At 34.4% G+C, this 11,381-nt stretch overlaps 1 protein-coding gene across 1 annotated transcript; it reads right to left on the reverse strand.

Moving 5' to 3' along the window:
• Nucleotides 1-211: 211 nt before the first annotated feature.
• LOC109203891 (uncharacterized) lies at nt 212-1,930 on the reverse strand. The gene is made up of 4 exons (XM_025910783.1): nt 1,625-1,930; nt 704-985; nt 404-526; nt 212-281 (listed from the first exon to the last, which is right to left on the reverse strand). Exons 1-4 carry the CDS (start codon nt 1,833-1,835, stop codon nt 223-225), a joined length of 675 nt encoding a protein of 224 aa, XP_025766568.1. The 5' UTR covers nt 1,836-1,930; the 3' UTR covers nt 212-222.
• Between the last annotated feature and the right edge of the window lie 9,451 nt (nt 1,931-11,381).

Genomic DNA, 11,381 nt, shown 5'->3' on the forward strand with positions numbered 1-11,381 from the left:
ATTCAACATTAAAGAAAGAAAAAAGAATAAAAATAAAAAACCCCGGTTTAGAACAGTCATATATAAGATATTTTCCTGGAGTTTGATGCTGGTTTTAGTATGTATTTATTGATCCATCCATCTGTCTTAATAGCTGCTTGTCCGCCTAAGGATCAAGTTCAGGGCTGGAACTTTTACGATGTTGATTTTTCTGCGTTGAGTTTCAATATAGAAAGTGCAGTTTCAATCAGCCTTTCTTATCACTCTAACATCTGTGTAGATAATTTCATCATCCAAATTACCTGTAGGAGAAAAGCAAAAACAAAAAGAGTGTTTTTTGTTTTGAAGGAAACTATGTTCTTTAAATAATCCATTTCCTGACTATATTTCCTATTTTATTGTTTCTTTATTTTACTTTACTTACCCTCATTAGCCTTTGCGGGTCTTCTTCTTTTGCAAAACTTTTTTATAATCATACTCAAAATCACAATGACAAAGAGCATGATGACATTTGCGATCACAGCCACGGTCAAAGTTGTAACAGAACCTAGAATTAAAAAGCAAATGTCAAACAATATTGAATATCATGATTTGTTGGTTTAAAGCTAAACTGTTTAATTTAATTTGCTTTAATACTTTAATTTAACCTGTTTAAATTCCTTGAAAAGAAAGTGTGCAGTGATATGTCAGAATTATTTATTAATCTGTTAACCAAATATACTACCTTTGCAGGCTACCAGGTGAATAGTTGTTTCATCTCTGCTGACATTGTTCCAAACTCGACACATAAGGTTTCCTGTCAGCTTCCCATGCAAGCTGATGGTAACCTTTGAAACAATGGACTTCTCAGCTGTCCAGTTGCTCAGGGATTGGTCTTTGCTTTGTGTCAGAACGCGATCGTCCAGAGTCAAAATTAATTGTACTTCATCTCCCTCAGAGAAGCAGCTGACATTCATCTGTTCTGGTGCCCAGCATGTTTGAGACAGTGCTGGCTTTGACACTGGAGCTGAAAGATTCATATAAAAGTTGCCAAATAAATAAATAAATAAAATAAGTTCTAGACCAGAGGAGCTATTCTTTTTTTTTTTAAATCAGAAAAACAATGAGAATTATTTAATAATTTAAGTTGTCTCTTAGCTATTTACATTGTTATTAAATCCTGTTAAAATGTAAAACTATTATTTTGTTTTGTCATACTAGTTGAAAATCTAAGATGAAAATTATAATGTAATCATGAATCCTGTTTTGTCAGTGTATCTTTTTCTTGAATTTTTATTCAACTTTCCACTTTTCTGTTTAAATATTAATTCACAGTACATTGTACATGGATGTTTCAATATCTTCTAAAACAACAAAATAAATATTTTTAACCTAAAAATTAGTTATTTTTCAAATTATTCTTCATTAGTAACCACAAGTACACTGCTGTAGTTGTTGATATAAATTGAAGCTTAGACATCATTAAGTTTCGTTTCTGACATTTATTTATCTTAAGTCATTCACCACCATACTTTTTGACCTTTTTTACAATTTGTGCATTTATTGTTTTGTTAATAGCATAACCTAAAAAAACCTGAGACTGAACAAAATCTTGATAAAAAAAAATAAACAAACAAATAAATAATAATAATGATAATAAACTTACCGTGTACTTTTAAATACACTTTCACTTTTTTCAGCAATCTTCCATGATGATCGAATTCCTCCAACACGTAATATCCTGAGTGTTTCTTCATAGCTTTACCCAATTTAAGCATTCCGTTGTTTATGCTTTGTGACTGATCCGCATATTCCTCATTTAATTTTATTTTCCCCTGATATTTTTTTGTTAATATCCTGTGTTTGTCATCCTTCATGATTAAAAGTGAAGAGTTAGCTTTAAATGGCAGATGAAAAATTAGCAGCTGTGCTGCAGCTCCGAAACAATGACGGTTTCCAGGAGATTCTGAAAAATGGCATACAATTGAATCTAAAAGCAACAAAAAAGAAACACATTTTTAAAACATTTACACCAACTGGAAAACATTATTTATTATATTAATGTATTGTCCATCCCATCCATTTTCTTTGGCTTGTATAATTCAGGGTAGCGGGGGGGACAGGAGCCTATCTCATCGGCCATGGGGTGAGATACATCCATCATTAATTTTTTAGATATATATATATATATTTTAAAAAAAAATCCATTTAAATTTAAGATTAAAGTTTCTCCAAGATGATTTCTATCTTTACTGTAATTTATATTTTTAAAAGTCGATTTTTTTTAATTTATTTTTTTATTAATGCGAATGATTGCCTTCTGCCTCACTCTCATTCAGTGTGTCTTTATTGAAACCCAGGTAAAATATCTTACTTTACAGTGAATACCTTTTGCCAAAGCCGTTGTTGCCAGAACTGCAATACTCATGTAGAAGGAAATCATTGTTTCTATAACACAGCAGTAAAGGTTTGATTATAATAACATATCACTTTTAATGCTAGAGGAAAATGTATAATTAGGTTAAAAGGTTCTGTTTAGCCAATTTTACTCAAGTTAAAAAGTGCATTTCATAAAAAATAGCACAATAGTAATAATAATAATTATAATAAATTAAAAATGATATGGGCAATCAAAGTGAAATATCATATATGGATTATTGATCCAAAATGCTACATTAATTATCAGCCTACATAGATTCAAATTTCAAGCTGTCACTCACCACATTTAAAAGTCGGTCATGTATTGTTCGCTGCTGTGTAAGACTCAGTGACTGATTTTTCACTGGCAGGGTTGGTTTTATGGTCTTCCTTGCCGTTTGCCTTCTCTTATGATAAGAGCGGAAGCAGTTATATTCAAACCCAGTTTACTAAAAACTATTCTTACTAAGAGCTCTGTTCTTCTACTTTACATAACTATTTTGGTTAGTTCATCTTACATCTGGCATTATTTATAATTTAATTGTTAACAAAAAGATTTGAGAAGAATTACACTTACTTTACATCTTACTTTTTTCTCTTTAAACAAGGCAACTTTTGCGTGTAGTGTACTGAACCTTAACTAAAGAGAGAAAATAAAAAACTGAAAATGACACACATTTGAAATTTACATTCACAAATTTGTGCAAAAAGTAATTGAGATACAGCTATATGTGGCAACTTTATTTTACAATCATGGTTTTACATTTCTCCTTAAAATATAGTTATTTACAGGTCAATACATCAAAATATGGATAATTACAGATACAAACTAAAAACCAGCTAAAAGTAAAAATTAAACAAAGACAGAAATAATAAGAATTAAATTCTGTAATATCTTGATTGATCACTTGTTGAAATATACAACACATTTGCTGAAAAAGATGTTTTTCTGGCCAGGGGCATATTTATCTAAACACCCTATATACCTTTATATACCTTTCAGCACTGATGGTAAAATTTCATTAATTTTTACAAATTTACTAAATTCTTTATATAAACAGATTTTAAATATGTATTTGAAGACTCATACACATGAGAACATTGAGCATTGTTCAGAGTGTAACAAATCTAATTACTTACAAATGGACTGAGTTACGCATATACAACTTTTCACGTATAATTGCAGATATTGCAATTGTGCATACATTTATTGCCCATAATATCGTACAGAACATATGGTCTGTATTTTATTGTTTCTAGTTACTTGTGAAAAGCATTGGCCCCATCATGTGGCAAGTGCTGATCATTGCATTATTTTGTCACTGAAACTTTTCTCATACAAGTGTTTTAAACAGCTTCTAATAACAAATGCATGGAATGATAACACTAATTCTAGTTCACAAGTTTGATGTAAAGGTGAACAGAGTTTTTAATGGTATTATAAAACAGATAGTAAATGGAACACTGTGAGAAGGATTTGTTTGTTGAAAATCAAAGTGTCAAAAAAATCTATGTACTGAATTTTTCATCCATGTCAAGAATATAACAGGAATTATTATTCATCCCTGTCCTTACAGTATCCCTACCTGGCAGCTCCATATTCAAAATCCGTTGTCCAGTGTATCCAGCATCCCTCATCCATAGCATCTCAAACTCACACCTTGCCTAATTAGTTTTTTATGTTCTAATCTTGTTCATCCTGTTCACTCCCCATGAAAATTCTTTAGCTTTGCTACAATTAGCTCAGTCGCCTGACTTTTTATCAGTGCCACCAATGAACTATCTCACTACCAACTTGTATTTTTACCCTGACACAAATCATGCTTGACACTCGTCTCCACCCACTCCAGCCTGCCTGCAGTCACTTCACCACTCGTGTACTGTCCAGTGCTTTGGTTGAATCCATGTATTTAAACTCTTCGACCCTCATGCACCTGAACACCAAAGTCCACATAGACCTTGGACTCATCTGTCACTCCTACTGCACACCTTATCACTGGGTTGCTGTTCTCTTACATCTCCTGCACCACCCTCACATACTTCTGACTTCCTCATCCAGTACCACAGTTCCTCTCTTGACACTCTGCCATTAGGCAAAAAGGAAAAAAAAAAAACACACACACACGTGAAGAAAGCTCTCAAAATATGTGAAAATCCCAGTGGGGTCTTCATCAAATCAGTGAAACTGTACAGGAAAGAAGGTCAGACATCAACTATGGAAGAAATAAAAAGTAAAAAATGGACCAACAGTGTCATTTCTTATGTAGCATGTTTGTCAGAGAAACATTCTCCAATATAAATATGTATAAAAGCACTTTGAGTGGTCAGTGTTAGAGCAGAAAATGACAATATACTGTAAGAACCAGATCATTTACCATACCAGATGATCACAGGCCTGTGACTCCTCTCCAATGTGATAAACTGCAAGAAAAAATGTGCACTCTTCAGATGTTAGAGCTCCCTCCTACATGGTTCTGAATATACAGACATTGACTGAAGCACAAGTATACAGCTCTGCACTCATTGTTTAAACAAGAATGCTACAATAACAGCCTGTACATATATTTTTACAATATCTTGTAGATTAAGTAGTCAGCATTGTATTGCTTCTTGTCACACCCTCTATGTAAGGATCACTGTATTACTTGCAAGTCAAATGTATCTCTCATACCTAGTATTTTTACAGTTGCTTCTACAGGTTACATAGAGGTTAAATTATTCCAGAACAATCACTCATCACAAAACAGTAGATGTAATGAAAAACAAATTTTCTAGTAGTAGAAGCAGAAGTGTCAGGTTTTGTGTGGAGGCGAGGAAGAAGGAACCCAAACGCAGGACTCGCAGGTAGGTGAAGACTGGTGAAGGTTTATTATAAGGAATGGATGAACAGATGGTGAACTGACACTGACTGGCTGGATAACTGAATGGCTGACTGAACTGAGGGAACACACGGAAAGGACAACATCACACGAACATCAATGACACGACAAAGAACTGGTGAAACCGAGGAGCTTAAATACACAGGTTGAATGATGACAATGATTGGAAACGGGTGAGTACAGGGCTGAATATAATCTGACTAATGACACAAGCTGACATGGGAAAAACAGGAAGTGAGAACATTGATGTGGCAACATAATGTAAACATAACCTAAATGTGACAAAACTGAAAACACTGGGTCACCGACCCAGGAACCCTGACACAGAAGGATGTAAACTGAAGTCTACAGGGCAAAGATTTTTGCGTGGTACAGAGATGAGATAATTTCAATGGCCAAGTCAGCATCTAAGTATAAAATTTAATCTTCAAAAGTGATTAAAGCAGCACTCTCCAAAAGTTGATTCTGTTCATCTGGACGTAGCGTTTTGTGGGAGAAACGTTTTGTCACTCATCTGAGTGACTTCGTCAGTCTCAGCTGACTGCAGGTTTCCTCAATCTTATAAACAGTACATTTGCATAATTTGCATAATGACTGAAACCAGCCCACTGAAGGAACAATGGGCTGGGAGGTCAGTTCCTTAATCTTAATTAATTAATCTCAGCCCATTGTTCCTTCAGTGGGCTGGGCCACTCCCACCTTTTCACCCTCCCTCCCATATGCACCATGGTCATACCTGTTGCTTTTGGTCATTTGCACTAATGTTCTTGTACATGTCACTTGTATTTTATTCATATCTTGTACTACTGCTACTACTGTACATAGGTTTGATTTTTATACATCACCTACTCACCTAGAGTATTTGATTCTCCTGTATGTCCTGTACATTTAGAAAATTGACAATAAAAAAATCATTGAATCTTTATTACTCCTAAAAGTAACATAAACAAGTACTTACAGCATGTATATCATAGACTCTTGCTTGCATTGTATCTGGACAGCCACCATCTTAAATCAGGCTTAATGTAGTATGGATACTACCATGACACCTGGTGGTATATCTTGAGGTACAGCATAGCAGACACAAGACTATGTCAGGATTAAGGATAATCTAGACCAGGGGTGTCTAACTCCAGGCCTCAAGGGCCGGTGTCCTGCAGGTTTTAGATGTGTCCTTGATCCAACACAGCTGATTTAAATGGCTAAATGATCTCCTCAACATGTCTTGAAGTTCTCCAGAAGCCTGGTAACAAACTTGATTCAGGTGTGTTGACCCAGGGTGATATCTAAAACCTGCAGGACACCGGCCCTCGAGGCCTGGAGTTTGACACCCCTGATCTAGACTAACAGAAAACACTTTAGTTTTGCACTGTTGGTTTTGGTTACTTGTAAAGATGTTTTGCCCCATCATGTGGTGAGTGCTGATCACTGCATTACTTGCAACTCAAACTGTCTCTCATACCAATTGTTCTTACAATTTACAAACGTTACCAGATATTCAAGATTATCACAGAACAATGAGTAATCACAAGCTGATGCATATAAAGGAAAACACTTATTTTCATTTACAAGTTTTATGGTAAGATTAGTCCAAATTTAGCACTTTCTACATTGTGACTATCTTTGTTCTTTGTTTGAAAGGTTTGTATAGCCAAACAGTTATTATTATATACAAGACAGTGGGAAAGATATGTGTCAAAGATTAGAACAGACTTTTTTATTATGTTTCCAAAATACCACATGATCACAAAACTTGACAAATGATTACTGAGCTATATATGTCAAGATTTTAACAACATTTAAAGTATAGTATACCACTTTCTATTAACTTCTTTGTCATTTTGGCAGTATCACATGGTTTAGCAAGTCACTGAAAGTGGTGTACAGTGGTTGTCACTACCAGAAACCCGATCCATACCCCGCATGTGCGACTCTTACATCATTTCCTCTCTTTGCCAACATTGCGACAGTTTGAATGACACGGTTAGCGCCCAGTTAGCTCCTAGCATTTCTCGACAGCTCTGCCTCTTTTTCAACTGCCCGGGACATTTAAACAATGGATACTTCCATATACAACCAAATTCATGCTTTTCTCCTCAACGGAGAGCTTCCCCCGATTGAACAACAGCGCTGTAAAATAAGAAGAATGGCACCTAATTACAGAAACGAAACAGAAGAAGAAGAGAACATCTGCACATGCGCAGTAAGGATCGGGGAGTCCTGATCCATAACTATCTTTTTATTTTTGTTTATGTCTACATTATATTGAAATGTTTCATTATTGCAAACATTTTAAGAGATGCTTATTATTTTTAACATCTTAACAGATACTCTGACCCATAACTATTGTAAAATGCTTCGAGCGGAAGTAGACGCCTTTCGCACATGCGTGGTACAGATCGGGTTTCCGGTACAGATCAGGTAGTCACAGTGGTCCCTCATTTATCATGGGAGTTACATTCGAAAAATAACCCGCAATAGGTGAAATCTGCGAAGTAGCCAACTTTTACAATTGTTATAGATGTTTTAAAGCTGTAAAACCCCTCACTACACACTTTATACACTTTTTTCAGACAGGCATGAACATTTTCACACTTTTCTCTCTTGTTCTCTCAAAGTTCAAACCTTCGTAGAAAAATAAGTGCAGTATTATAGAATGAAACCAAAGACACCTGCGGTTGGCTTTGACAGTGCAAAACGTTTTATCGACATTGTTGTGTTTGTTGGGGAGAAAACTTACAAACATACAGTACAGCACTTCCGAGTCACACTGCTAGCGATCGAAGTTTTATGTAAATTTGACAAGCCGAACGCATTCTGTACTGGACAGGAGACATGGCACGAAATTGATTGACAATGGTCTACAGCCAATTAGGATGCAGAATACAATGCGCTGTTCAAAAAAAAAAAAATACATGGAAAATTGCACAAAAAAATCAGCGAAACAGCAAGGCCACAAAAGGTGAACCATATAGTTTGTGGTTCTAAAAGTCGTGACAATCCACACAGTGAAGATTACTGACCTAAAACAAGAACCACAACTCACATCTGCTGTGAGCACCCATACCCAAAATCACAAGCAAATCAGCAATTTGAGCCCATGTGTGGAAGTATTACTGACCAGTAAACTTTATTGACTCTCCAAGATCAGACAGGTTTAGATTTCGGTTAAAATTTTAACAGAATTAAAGTTTATGATTTGGGTCAGTAGGTTGACAGAAATGGGACAAAGATTATCACTGAAAACAAAGAACAATAAAGGCAGTCTTACTTTTAAACAGAAAGAGCATAATGTTGAGGCAAGGTCACAAAGAATATTTGATGAAAAAATCCATTTGCATGTTAATTGGATGGTGTTTTTCTTGCGTGCTGTTTCACTCGAACATCTGAGTAGATGATATTGTCTTCACTATGATCTGAAAAATGTAAAAACAGAAAAGAGATGATGAAATAAGGCAAATATTCCCACTGCACATATTTATGATTTGTGAAAGTATTTTTAGGACTGTCAAGTAAACTGAATTTTTTCTTTTTTTGTAACTGATTGAAAAAAATTAAGTGAAAATTAAGTGCAGTGTTTCCTTTACCTTTATTGACAGTCATGGGGTCAGTTTTCTTATTGAAATGCTTTACACCAAGAAAAACAGCCAAAACAAGAAGTAGAGTGCCAATGCTTGCTACCACAGCCACAGTCACAACAGTACCTAGAAAATATATAAATCAACACTGAGCAACTCAAATATTGTATGTTATTTAAGGGTTACATGACCTGAAGTCACAGGCTTTAGATATGCATTTAATATTGATGCATCAGACTGTGTATTTCCAAAACATTTTTTTCAGTAAAGGGAATGAAAATGTACTCATACACAAGATAGCTGTGACATAATTACAATAATCAAACAAATCGATTTTTTTTAAATAATGATATAAAATAGAATTAAATAATTTAATGTAATTACCCGTGCAGCTTGTAACGTGGATGATCTTTTGGCCACTGCTGACATTGTTTTGAACAATACATGCCAGTTTTCCCATCAGTTGACCGTGTAAGGTGACGGTAACCTTTGAAATGCTGTGTTTTTCTGTACTCTTAGTTGTGGTCTGTAACAGTAGGTTATCGTCCAAAGACAACATAAACTCTACTTCATCTCCCTCAGAAGAGCAGCTGATTATCTTCTGTTCTGGTGACAAACACAACTGAGATGTAGCTGGCTCTAACACAGGTGCTGAAAGACATAGATATATTTGCAAATATAGTCATGTATGTAGATGCAGTGCTATTTGGAATTTTAAAAGATCCAGTGCCAGTCCTGCGAACTATCATCATTATGCTTGTGTAAGTTTTCTTTCTATGTTTGAAAGTGAAAATGGGAGTATGCAACTAAAAACACAACATTTTATAGATAATTCAATTTAGGTTATTTATTTTTAAGGCAAACTTTGTAATACAACCTGCGACTAAGGTGTAACTACTCTGTGATTACTTGTAATTTCAGGTAACAAGTCAGGTAAAAATTAAAAGACTTTGATCATTTCTATTTATCTTTACACCACATTTCTATAGTGTACATTGCTGTTAAATGTTATTTGAAAAAAAATTATTATAATAATTATTATTCAATCCTACCTTGTATATCCAGATAGATGTTTTTGGTGTGCAATAATGAACCATTAGTAGAGCTGTGTATTTCCACCATATACTCTCCAGAGTCATTTTTTGTTGACTTGTTGATCTTAAATGTCCCATTTTTGAAGACTGTAATATGATTCTTGTATCTTTCATTTATTACATGTAATGAATTATTTGACAATGTTAAAATGTTACTTGCATTCTTTTTCAAACTTGTCTTTGTGTGTGTATTAGTAGGTAGGTAAAAAATGAGCGGTTCGTCAAGTACTCCAAAACACTTTTGTGGTCCAGGTTGAGTTAAATTGCATTCCAAAGTTCCTAAAAGGGGGGAAAAAGTGGGTTTTTTTTAAAAAAAAAAGTAAAAATCTTACATGTGATGTACCCTCATGAATACAGTAACTAATTAAGAATTCTAGAAAATAGTTGCTTCAAAACCCTGTCTCTCTGTGTCTAAGACAATTTACACCATATTATATAATGCAACACTGTAGTAAAGTTCATAAATAGTATTGTAAAATACTTGTTGTGAATGACTTTCAATCTTAATATCAAAATTATAAAAGTAGCAATTTTGTTCACCTCTATTCAGCAATTGCTAAAATGTACCTTGCGCCAGAGCAGTCCATGCCAGAGCTGTGACGATCATGTAGACCAAAATCATTTTCTGTGGTGATAGAATTAAAGTATTACCAACTGTTAACAGTGGACATAAATGGCCTCTTTTATTCCTCTGTTAAACCAACTGTCTTCTCAGTCAAAATTTGAACACTGGCATCTTCAAAAGAGGGAACTTTATCCTTTAGGTGCAGATGTACAGCTCAGTATTGTCCTTGCGAAGTAAACAACAAAATTCAGTTTTATTTTAAAATGAAGAAGAAAAAAATAAAAATAAATTTCATAAATGCTACACTCAGATAATATAGATATATGACGATTATCTATATAATTAGAAGACAGTTGTTGTTGAGATACAAATATACAAATTTAAAAAGGTTATACTTTTCAAAATTGTAAAAGAAAAATTGTAAAAGTCACTCACCACATTTACAATACAGGCTCTTCTTTTGCTGTTTATCGATTGGCTTCTTTCTGGTCTTTCTGTCTTGTGTGGAGAGAATTGAGGAGGCAGTTACACTAGTACTGTAGTCATTATCAGGTCAAATACTAGGCTGCATGTAGTATTCAGAAACAATAGATATATATTCTATGCTACCACCAGTACCTTTGGCAAATGCTTTTATTAAAAGCACAGCTTTTTCCTTTTTTTGTATTCTTTTTCATCAAACCAAGAAGAAGAGCTAAAATATTCCAAACTACAGGCAGATTAGAATTAGAAGCTGGAAAACACAAATATCCAAATGGCATAGTAAGATATGGTTGATATGTATATCAAAGATACATACTCTTGTACATGGCTGTATTCTACTGGGCATTCAACATAAAATGTTTGCAGAGTGGCCGATACTAAATGACGCACATAGCCATAAATAGCA

Source organism: Oreochromis niloticus, linkage group LG10 (assembly GCF_001858045.2).
Source record: "Oreochromis niloticus isolate F11D_XX linkage group LG10, O_niloticus_UMD_NMBU, whole genome shotgun sequence".
NCBI lineage: Eukaryota > Metazoa > Chordata > Actinopteri > Cichliformes > Cichlidae > Oreochromis > Oreochromis niloticus.

Coding starts and splice junctions, on each gene's coding strand:
- LOC109203891 (XM_025910783.1), bottom strand. CDS start 1,835: ATGAAGGATGACAAACACAGGATATTAACAAAAAAATATCAGGGGAAA. Junction 986..1,624: donor AGTGTATTTAAAAGTACACG/GTAAGTTTATTA, acceptor TGAATCTTTCAG/CTCCAGTGTCAAAGCCAGCA. Junction 527..703: donor TCACCTGGTAGCCTGCAAAG/GTAGTATATTTG, acceptor TTTTAATTCTAG/GTTCTGTTACAACTTTGACC.